Raw genomic sequence first — 11,833 nt, forward strand, 5'->3', positions numbered from 1 at the left:
TTACAGCAGAGCTGGTGTATCTTGGGCTCCACAGATGTTACTGAACTACAACTTCCATCCTCCCTAGACATTGGCCATGCTTGCTGGGGCTGATGGGAATTGGAGTCCAACAATATCTGGAAGGCTACAGGTTTACAGCAAACAACTAAACAATTCTACGAAATCTCGCAAGAACCAAAAGAAAACAGCAACCCTTACAAAGCAAGGAAAAGGACATTTATTTACAAAGGTAATAATAACACATAAACTAGCTACAGAACTTCGGCTACGTTGCTGTTTAGCAGAACAACATTTTACAAATGGGAGCGGAGGTAATGTAAACATGAATATTCTATTCACAGGATAAAAAAACTTTGTTGCTACAAACAGATTTAAATAATACTGTGCAAGACGTAAAAGTACCAAGAACATGAAATTGCAGGTGAGGGTGTCGAAAATCTTTTCAGAAGGACATATCATCACTCCACTGGAAATGAATTTCATGAGCGTTATTGTACAAGCTAATTTTTGTAAAATTACAGTTGAGAGCGTCCTTCAAAGTAGACATTAAAAGTCAGTTTTGTTGTTTTGTGGTAAAAATTTAGGGAGACAACACATGTTTTGAACTCCACTTAATATGAGTGGAGGACGTTCTGCCATGTGATCATAAGCATATTTATTCAGATAAATATGCCCTATTAAGTGTGCATAGGATCGCAGCCTTAGTTTTATTCAGTCATAGAGAAGGATGTCACAGAACATTGTCTACACACTACCATGTTGTGACAGTTTTAAACAAGCTTAACTGTTGCAGCTCCCCCCTCCCCAGATTCCTGGCATGGGTGCTGAGGAACATGTTAAGAGTTCCACCTAGTCTTTCTCATAGAACTTCACTTTACATTGCTGTAGGTTCGTGAAACTACCAGATTGCATTGCTGAAAACGACAGAAAGGATTGGGTATGTATACAGACACGATGTCACGTTAGTTCAAATGTGTGGATCTGCCCAACTGTAAGAAGTAGAGTTGATTTCAGTGGAAAGATTAAGCGTGTCTTTTAAAATAACCTCCACTGAAATCAGTGGGTCTTTAAAATCCCTAACTTCAGTTGGACTTGGGGGGAACCCCACACTCTGTAATAATACAAACTCACCAATGTTGCTTTCTGAACCATCCAGCAATTATTCCGCTATATGTGGAAGGAAATGCTTTGGCACAGAACTAATAGGGCCATGGCAAGTTTGGGCATTTCCCCCTCAGATCTGTGACTTTATAAAATATACGCTATTTCTAAGGATGGTCTAATGCTTCCAGGATTTCCTTCTGTGAAGGCAGTTCGAAAGCAAGCGATTTACCTTTTATTAATAGGTAACATCTGCCCCACAGACAGAGGTGGATTTAGGGGTGCCTGAGTGGTTCAGTTCCACTGGGTACAGGGCTTTGGGGGCACCACAACTATGATGTAGAATGAAATTATGGTGCTGAAATTTGAAACCCCACAGTCTTCCATTGCCCACAGATCCCTTAACTTAGCTACCAATAGATGTGAAGCTGTATATATCACATTTTAAAACCTTCAGGTAGGTAGCCGTGTTGGTCTGACACAGTCAGAATATATTTAAAAAATAATAATAATTGTCCAGTGGCACATTAGAGACCAACTAAGTTTGTTCTTGGTATAAGCTTTCGTGTGCATGCACACTTCTTCAGATACCTTGTCCTTCCACTGAGAATCTCAGGACAGCACCCATAGCCTCATCCCCATTTTCTCACTAAAACAACCTTGTGAGGTAGGTTAGCTTGAGAGAGTGACTGACCCCAGGGAGCCCAGCAAGATTAACAGCTGCGTGGGGACAAACCTGGGTCTCCACAGTCCTAGCCCAACACACTTAACAACTACACCACGGTGATTCTCATGAAAGTGCGTATTTTTGGTTTATCACATTGAGTTATGATGAGGAAGTTCATCAAAGCAATGCACAACATTATCCACCTCTGTTAATCTTGCAGAAAACGTGTGGTTACTCTTGCTCTGTTTATACTTTTGGTTTCAGGGAGTTCACCAGGCTGTAGGATCTGTTGATTTTCGCCTTTCGAAAAATGTAAATCAATAGGGCTGCCACGGGCCCAGCCGCCGTTGCTAATGAAGAAACAGCAATGATCACAGGAGTCACATAATCTGGCTCTTCTATTCTCTCTGCAGAAATCGGGGGGAAGATAAAGAAGTTGAGTGAAGCTGAGTTATTATATCAGTAGTGCTACCTTAAAGACAATACATCTTCACACAGAGTAGCCAATGTACTGCCCTACAGATGATGTTGGACTACAACTCCCATCATCCCTGACCTTTAGTCATGCTTGCTTTGGCTGATGGGAGTTGTAGTCCAACATCATGCAAAGTGTTCCATGTTGGTTAGCTCTGTCCTAACAAAATAATTCCCTTCCGTTCTGAATTTAACATCACTCTTGCTCCCTCCTCCAACTCAATTGTTTGCATCATTGTTAGGGATGGAGGAAAAATTCAATTTGGTAAGTCAAATCCACAAAATTTGCACTTTCTGAAACAATATTGTCAGGGGTTCAGGAGCAGAGACACACGAGAGGGAGCAAATGGAGAGCGAGGAGGAGGAATCCGAGGGGGGAGTAGGCAGTGACAGTGGTCAGAGAGATTCCACGAGTCTCACCAGCGAATCGGAAGACTCACAGAAGGGAGCGCCCATGGCCAGGGTGAGGGGGGTGCCAAAGGGGAAGCCCCAGAAGGAAGGGGCCAGCGGGGACTCCTTGAGCAGCAGCTGGAAGTCAGGACCAGCTTCCCCACCAGAGCACAGTAGGGGGGAGGAGTCCCAGGAATCGGGAACAGTGTTCTTGCCACCAGCGAGAGGAAAGGAGTCAGGGTTGACCACGCCCACATCGGAGAGCGGGGGAACGGTCAGGAGGAAGGTTACCGGCTGGGCGCGCGCGCCAAGTTCAAATGTACAGGCGAGCGGCACAGCAGGTAGCCCGGATGGGGAGCCAGGTCCTAAAGCCCGCTGGAAGGAAGGGCAAGACTCAGGAGGGTCAGCGTCAGAAGAGTCCAGAAGGGAGGAAACCCCAGGGGGCAGAAGGACCCAGAGGAGGAAAGAACAGCGGAGGAGGTGGAGCCGGGCCAGGATCTTAAACTGGTGCGGAAGGGGTAGTGATTCAGAGGGGACTTCGCCGATCTGAAGTCAAGACGTAGGGCTGCACGCTCTGGGGTTTGAAATGGAAACTAAACTTCAATAAAGACTTTTGTACATTAAATCAACTGGGCGTTGGTCCTCTGTGAGCTGGGACCTGGAGGCAGTCCTGACAAATATGTTCAATATGAATCCTTCAAAATCCACACCTATCCGAATATTGTGATGTAAATAATATTGACAAAAATGGATAAGCTAGGTCAAATGTGTGCATAGAAATGAAGGTATTAGTAAAAATAACATACAAAAATGCAAATTGCTTGCAAAAATGTGCACATTAAAAGTGCAAGCAAAAAAGTGTTTGCTAAGAGAAATTCATGCTAAAATGGTGATGAATTTTCTTGTGGATTTCTTTTAAAAAACACAAACACACAAATTGCTGCAAAATGTGGAGAACTGAATTTAAGACTGAAAACTGGAGAAACGGAGAGAACCAAAATGGACAGTTTCTTCCACTGCTAGATCTTCTTGAGTAAAGAGACATAATAAAATACCCAAACTGTTGCCCAAGACATGGTATTTCTGTTTTTCCTCCCTTAAATTATTTCCCATGGTTTAACTTCTTTGTCAATTTTGCTGTACTCTTTTCGGCATGTCTTCAAAATATTTTTTGTTCAGACAAGCACATCCCGACACTTGGATGTTGTTCGGGTATCACGCTTCATGTTTATTTTTATTATTAGTTTTAATCTATTTTTATTGAGGATCCTAATATTTCTTGTAAACCACCAAGAGCTTATACTGCAACTAAGTACAGTGGTACTTTTGGATGCGAACGGGATCCGTTCCGGAGCCCCATTCACATGCTGAAGCGAACGTAACACGCAACTGCACATGCGCGGGTCGCGTTTCGCCGCTTTCGCGCATGCGTGTGACGTCATTTTGAGCGTCTGCGCATGCGCAAGCGGCAAAACCCAGAAGTAACACGCTCCGTTACTTCTGGGTCACCATGGAGCGCAACCCAAAAATATTCATCCCGAAGCTACTTCAACCCGAGGTATGACTGTAGTTAGCTTTCTGGCTAACTCAGGTATTGATTGACTACAACTCCCATGATTGCCACATCTCTGGTGTGAGGATACAATAGTTGGGGAGGGGCAGTGAATTACTTACCTTTGACTATTTTGTCCTCTTCTGTACTGTTTCCAACATCATCAACTTTCACTGCGTACGTGATTGTATTGTTTCTGGATGCTGTATACGTTGTAAAGATTCTTCCGTTTGTGGTGAGGGAAGTTTCCTTTTCCGGATCGTCCTCTTTGCTGTCAGTCACTTGATGTTGAGTATTATAGGTTGTGCTCTTAATGGCGAAATCTTCCACCTCAGTAACATTTTCAGTTTGATCTGTTAATGCTGGAGTGGAGGGTGACAATTCTGGAGTGGAGGGTGACAATTCTGGAGTGGAGGGTGACAATTCTGAAGCAGTTGGTGACAATTCTGGAGTAGAATGTGACATTTCTGGAGTAGAGGGTGACAAGACTGGAGAAAAATGGGGATATATTTAGTGGCATTCTTAATCAATCCAGATAAAAAGGTTGAGTTACACTGTGCAAATACTGTCAAATCAAGAATCACATACATATCTCAACTTTTCAAATATTTGGCAAACATTTGAGCATTCAGAGCTGGGGAGTATTCCAGCACTAAAAACTGAAGAGAAGGATTTAGCAGGCAAGTTAATTTCATCTCTGCCCTTAACCAAAAGTGAAGAGCACACAATCTGGCCCTAGAAATCAAAGCTGAACTTGTTTTGCTGTAAACCTTTATTTACCTTGAACAATTATTTCCACAGTTCTGCTTTCTTTCCCAGCCACGTTAACTGCTTCACACTCATAAAGTCCCATAGCTTCTGCCTGTACGGCTTTTATGGTTAAAGTAGCACCTTCCAAAATGAGCCGAGAGCCTCCGCCCAAAAGGTGCTTTTTCCAGAAAATCTTTGGGGTGGGACTCCCATAGGTGGAACAAGTCAGAGTTACGGTGTCTCCTTCCTTCACTGTGCTGGAAGGCACAGAGACAATCCTTGTATTCCTTGGTCCATCTAGAAAACAAAATGGAAAAAGGATGCACTTTATCCAAGCCTTGACTAAAGATGTGAGGTGTGTTCTGCAGATACCCTGGGTGGTCTTAAGACAAACCTCACAACCTTAGCCCCACAGCTGGAATATGGAGATTTGTTTTTTTCATTTATCTATTTCAGTTATTTACACCACACGCTTCAAAGCAAAAGCTTTCACGAAGCAGCTTATGCTAACATCAGCGCTTTCCAGAACATGAAGGTCTTCTGCTAAACACATCTGAAGGCAAGAAGAGGGGCGCTTGGTCAGTCTTGACCTGTCTTACAGGGCAAGGGCACTCGGAAATGTAATACCGACACCATTCTGCCCTGTGAGAAGGCAGAGATCAGGGCAGGCAGAGATACAAAGTCCACCCTCTTCCAGGGCCAACAGACACCATCTGGCCTGTAAGAAGGAAGACAGGACTTGGGGAGAGGGCTGTTTGTGTTCGTTTGTGTTTTTATTAGTATCTGCCAGAGAGTCAATGGGCGAATCGCAAAACTGGAGAGCTCTAAAACTCAGTTTGGGTTCCTGAGCAGAAAGGCAGCATATAAATTCATTGAGTAAATAACAAACAAATAAAATAGATGCTAAGTATTGCTTATTTATTCAAACTTACATTCCACACTTAGTGTTTCTTCCCTTTTGACTTTCCCAAACTCATTCTCTGCTTCACACTCGTAGTCTCCTGCATCATCAGGAGTCGCTCTAGGGATGTGGACGACTCCATCCTTGCTATCAAGGACCACTTTTTCACTGGCTGATTTCCTCCTTATGGTGACCTTGGCAGCAGGGTTGCCCTTTGCAAAGCACTGCAAAGTAACACTTTCTCCTTCCTTAACTGACCCAGCAGGAAGGATGGAGAAGTCTGGAAGTCTGGGGGCATCTACGAAAGGAGAAACAACCATGTTGCAAACCTGTCATTAGTGGATGCTGTTAAATGTTTTCATTCAGTTCAGTAAGTTTATTGTGCTAGCCAAAAGCTCTGACCATCACATTATAGTGTACAAAATACAAACATAGCAATAATACAACTAATACCAATAATATAAAGCAAAGAAAAATCAGATTAAACATCTCCAAAATAGATCATAGCAATATCATCTAACTCTTTCCAGTTTTAATTTTCCTTTTGCAGCCAGTGCCAAAAGATCTACCGGTACTTTGTGTGTCACAAAGCATTAGTGTCTCTCAGAAGAAATTGATCCGTATGTATTATTGCTTCCATATGGTTTATTTATTTTCTTTACTTAGCAAGATGTACTCATCGCTTAATTGTAGTAAAAACCAGCAAGTGGTTTACATTAAACAATGGCCAAATCAAGAGCCAAAATGGGATAGATTTATTATTACAGTCATACCTCTGCTTGCGAACTTCATTCGTTCTGGAGGTCCGTTCTTAACCTGAAACCATTCTTAACCTGAGGTACCACTTTAGCTAATGGGGCCTCCCGCTGTTGCTCTGCTGCTGACACACGATTTCTGTTCTCATCCTGAGGTAAAATTCTTAACTACTTCTGGGTTAGCGGAGTCTGTAACCCGAAGTGTTTGTAACCCTAGGGCTTGCCGATCAGAACGTTGGCGGTTTGAATCCCCGCAATGGGGTGATCTCCCGTTGCTCGGTCCCTGCTCCTGCCCACCTAGCAGTTCGAAAGCACGTCAAAGTGCAAGTAGATAAATAGGTACCACTCTGGCGGGAAGATAAACGGCGTTTCCGTGCTCTGCTCTGGTTCGCCAGAAGCGGCTTAGTCATGCTGGCCACATAACCCGGAAGCTGTCTGCAGACAAACGCCGGCTCCCTCAGTCTATAGAGCGAGATGAGTGTGCAACCCCAGAGTCATCTGTGACTGGACCTAATGGTCAGGGGTACCTTTACCTTTACAGTGTGTAAAAATGAAAACTAAGTCACATCCACACTGATGATGGTGATGATGATAATGGGATAATTAATCAGTGCTGCACACTAGGTCTTGATTCTCTCCTGTATATATAATGTATCCCTGAATACCAATTGTCTCAATTTACTTACAGTTAACATGCAGTATTTGTGTTGTTTTCCTCGCCTTGGGCTCAAACTCCATTTCATCAATTGGCAGTTCGGCTCTGCATGTGATTTCTTTCCCATTATCTTCTTCACTGGGAGTAAACGTCATGCTCGCACTTTTCGTCTCGACAGATTTGTTAATGGGTTCTCGGGAAAACTCTGTCATCCGACGAACCTCCCCTTCGATCTCCAAGTAGATCTCTAGTCGTTCAGCGGGATACACTTTAGGAACACGGCAGGTGATAGTGGCTGGTTCCCCCAGAATAAGCGGCTGGCTGATCTCTATAACAGGATCACTGGGGAATGCTAGAAAGAGGACACAGAGGGAGAAAAGGTTACTCAAGAGAGACTCAAAGTGGAATGTCTGCATGTTGTGCACACACCCTAGATTCAGGTTTCTGGTGTTTTGATCTGCTTCTCAAGTTAAGACCTATCACGGCTGAAGGAAAACTGAAGCAGCAGTGAGGGGGTTTTCATATGCGAATTCTTCCCTGACACAAAGAACTTTCCAAATTCTGCATGTTTGTTGAACAAGTACTCATTCAGCTGCATCTAAATATGAAGGACCCACTTGCTTCCGTGTATTTAGAAAGCAACACGGAAAATTTCTACCATGTGTTTTAAATTATAACGGCTCCATCTGTACAGTGGGACCTTGGTTCTTGAACTTAATCCGTTCCGGGAGTCTGTTTGACACCTGAAACCATTCGAAAACAAAGGGGTGGCTTCTGATTGGCTGCAGGACGTTCGGCTCCCGAAAAAGTTCGCAAACCGGAACACTTACGTCTTCGGTTTTTGGCCTTCGGGAGCTGAGATGTTCAGGAGCCAAGCCATTTGAGTACCAAGGTACCACTGTAATGGGGAATCGTCCCCCCCTCACTGACAATATTCAATTGTAAACCCTTCAAGAGCTTGACTGTGCTCTGTTCACCTCCTGCTCACTTCAGCGAGGCTTAAGCAGGTAGATTTCCATGGAGATTTTGTTCAACACAACCTATTCAGTATGTTAATGCACGCTGCAGAGAAAGCAGGTAATGGGAAGCTTTTTCTTCCTCTCACACAATACTAGAACTCAGGGCCATCTAATGGGCAACCTCACATATAAATCATTGCAGTGTTGGAAGTGGGAGGTTATTAGAGCAAGGATTATAGAACTGTAGAAGGGATCCTGAGCATCATCTAGTCCAAACCCCTGCAATGAAGGAACATGCAGCTGTCCCATATGGGGTTTGAACCTGCAACCTTGCCGTTATCAGCACCATGCTCTAACCAGCTCAGCTATAATGGTAGCAAGGCTCTTTGTGTCCAGGTAGGGCTGCAGGTCGTAGATCAGCCAAAACTAATAAAAGACACTTCATGCCTCTAAGAGCGACTTCATATACAGTGGTGGGTCCAAAATTGCTTAACTGAACTTTTTTGAGGAGGGGGTGCAGGCCCCTCATCCCAGGAGAATGCTACCGTATTTTTTGCACCACAACACTCACTTTTTTCCTCCTAGAAAGTAAGGGGAAATGTCTATGTGTGTTATGGAGGGAATGCCTACGGGTGGCATGCCTACGGATTTTCCTCCTCTAAAAACTACGTGCGTGTTATGGTCGGGTGCGTGTTATAGAGCGAAAACTACGGTACACAATTTATTCACACTGTATAAACTGGTATGCAACCTCTCTCTGTAATCTGGGCTGTCTTGAGCAAAACAAACAAATTCAGAAATGAGCACAGATCAAATGAGACACACGTGGAACAATGAACACGTAAAACCCTGGATCTAGACCATGGAAAAAGTAAGGTGCAACTAAAACACAGAAAACAAACCGGCGCCAAGGGTTATAATTATTAGTAGGTTGAAATGTGATTGTTTCAGAGGGTTGTGCAGGAATACTACTTACAGTAAATGTCAATTTGCACCCTCTGTTGTTTCCTGACCTCCCCGCATCTAGTGTTGCAGAGATATTCATGCTCGTTTTCAAAGCCAACCTTCATCGTTAAGACTGAGTTGCTTCCCCGTCGGCTCACATTTGCACCTAACGGGAAGTCAAGCTGAGTCCTCCAGGAAATAGTGGGCCGATCACAACCAGTTGTGTTGCACCATAGCTCCAGGTCTTCACCAATCTGTGCGGCAACTTGGTGGCCGGGCACAATGTCCTCCACCTCAAAAGCTTTAGCTGAAAGAAGAGGGAAAGAAACAGGGTCAATCTCTTTAATTCAGTTAGGCTTTATGTTTTCAGCTAATGGCATTCCCCACCATATAGGCAATGTCTAAATCCGTCAGATTGTCTATTCTCAACAAGTCGTCTCCAGTCCACACCCCATTGAATTCGATGGCACATTCTGCCAAGCAAGGACACACAACTGTCTAAGCAAATACTGTACTGAGTTTCAGATGTCTGGGGTTAAATCTACAGTTGTGACAGTTTATAAACCTATACAAATTTATGCTTGCTGGAAACCTAAAATCTGTCACCAACTGATTTGAACAGCTGACGGCAGGTGAATTAGTGCCCCAAAGGCCTTGTTTAATTCATTTCACTTGACCTGTTTAATACACAAATTGATTTTGCATACAACTGTAACAGCATTTCTAAAATTGCATGATCTGTACATAAGTACTTGGGCAGGAATTCCAATGTAAAATTACCTGGCTGGGAATATGCCCCATTGAACTCAGCAAGATTTAGGCTGCAATCCTAACCCCACTTTCAATAGGAGTTACTTCTGAGTAGACATTCTTAATTCAATTCAATAGGACTTACTACTGAGTAGACATTCTTAATTCAGTTCAATAGGACTTACTTCTGAGTAGACATTTTTAACAGACATGGCTACCTACTTCAAGTAAGTCTTACTGAATTCAGGGGAAAGAATTTATGCTATTTATGAGTAAACACAGGCAGGATCAGACTGTCAGCACAATCTTATGCATGCAGTCACTAATTCTCAGGAGCAGGGATGGAGGAGAAATTTTGTTCCATTCACATTTAAAGCTGAAGCAAATTCACGCTTTCCAAAACAAAAATGCATGCAGCTCTCCTTCAAAATTCACACTTACTTGAATTTTGCAATACAGTTCACCGAACAAAAAATTGCATATTTTGTGGGAAAGTGTGCATAATAATTAATATATCGGTGAAAAGAACTTAATTGCTTCCAACAAAGCATATGTTACCCTAGTTAAAACAGAAATTTACACTAAAGTGCAAAATGTGGATAACTGGAAAAATGATAAACAGAGATAACCAAAATGGACTGATCCATCCCTACTCAGAAGTAAGTACCACTGCAGGTTTTACTCTCAAATGAGGATTAGGACTACCCTCTTATTAAGGACCCCCTTCTGCACCTAAATAATTTAGATTTATCATTAAAATTTATTCCTTGCACAAGTGATGCTATTTTCCTGAAACCATTCATTTATAAGGTAATAGTTTAAGTGTCTCATACTACTAGACTGAGCATGCAATTTTTAAAAACACGCCTCACATTAAACAAACTACAGCTGCATGTTTATTTTCTGAAGTGAAAGGCAGGGTGGGTAGGCAAAGCCAAAACTCAACAGATAGCAGTGTTAGTATATATCTAAAAGCACAGAATTCCCACCTCCTGAAAAATACACAACTCACAAGCAAAACACACAACTCACAAGTTAGGACAGCCGTAAGTAAAAGCGCCGTCAACGCTGACAAAGTTCCTCTTGACATTTGGCTGCCTTTTGTCTTAAAACTGATTTCGAGAGGGAATAGGAAACCAGTCTCAAAACCTTGATGCTGCTCCTTCAGAAATGAAAGCCGAGGCTTTTGCTCCGAGAGGGAAAGCAGTGTGAGGAAACTCCATCTCTTTCTTTTTTTATATACAGTGAAGGAGGGGTGGGCTGTGGGGAAGGGGTGAGGTGGGCAAGACAAAGTTGGAATTTCCATGCCGGGAAACCCCATAAAGCAAGAGTGAAAAGTGAAACCCCCCTCAGCGAGGAGTGGATTTGGAGTCGCTCCCTGGGCTTTTCTCCCTCTACTGCTTCCTGAGCTAAATTTCGTTTCTCACAAAAAAAAAACCCTGACAACAGCATGAAAGAAAATCAAGAGGCTCTCTGTCAAGAAGGGAGTGGGGGGGGGAGAGAGAAAGGAAGAGAAAATAAATTTAAGTGCGGGAGAAAAATGAAAATCTAACAGGAAGGAATTTTATTTATTTTTTTCAATTTTTTAATTAACTTTCAAAATTTCAAAACAAACATACATACATCCTGTTTAAATCTTGGTAACATTATTAAGTGATTTCCTCAAATCCCCTTGGTTGAATTTCATTATATATCATTTTAACAGTTCTCCAAAATCGATTTTCTCAAAAAGTTAACTTGATCACTTAACATCTTTCATTCTTTCTAATTTAACTTTAAACATCTTAAACCTTATCCTTACATATTTGAATCCTTAGGCTATCTATTATTTGCAAGCTTTCCCAATTAAGTTATCTTAATATAGTTAGCTAAATAGTCTTTAAATTTCATCCATTCTTCCTGATACTCCTCCTCTTTCTGATCACGGACTCTTC

The 11,833-nt window shown here is 42.6% G+C and overlaps 1 protein-coding gene across 1 annotated transcript; it reads right to left on the reverse strand.

Annotated features, from left to right (window-relative positions):
• Window positions 1-194: 194 nt before the first annotated feature.
• On the reverse strand, window positions 195-11,274 carry VCAM1 (vascular cell adhesion molecule 1). The gene is made up of 7 exons (XM_081916030.1): window positions 10,932-11,274; window positions 9,181-9,456; window positions 7,277-7,597; window positions 5,867-6,133; window positions 4,965-5,231; window positions 4,307-4,672; window positions 195-2,175 (listed from the first exon to the last, which is right to left on the reverse strand). Exons 1-7 carry the CDS (start codon window positions 11,218-11,220, stop codon window positions 2,015-2,017), a joined length of 1,947 nt encoding a protein of 648 aa, XP_081772156.1. The 5' UTR covers window positions 11,221-11,274; the 3' UTR covers window positions 195-2,014.
• Between the last annotated feature and the right edge of the window lie 559 nt (window positions 11,275-11,833).

The sequence above is a fragment of the Podarcis melisellensis genome (genome assembly GCF_964234715.1).
Source record: "Podarcis melisellensis genome assembly, chromosome: 6".
Classification (NCBI taxonomy): domain Eukaryota; kingdom Metazoa; phylum Chordata; class Lepidosauria; order Squamata; family Lacertidae; genus Podarcis; species Podarcis melisellensis.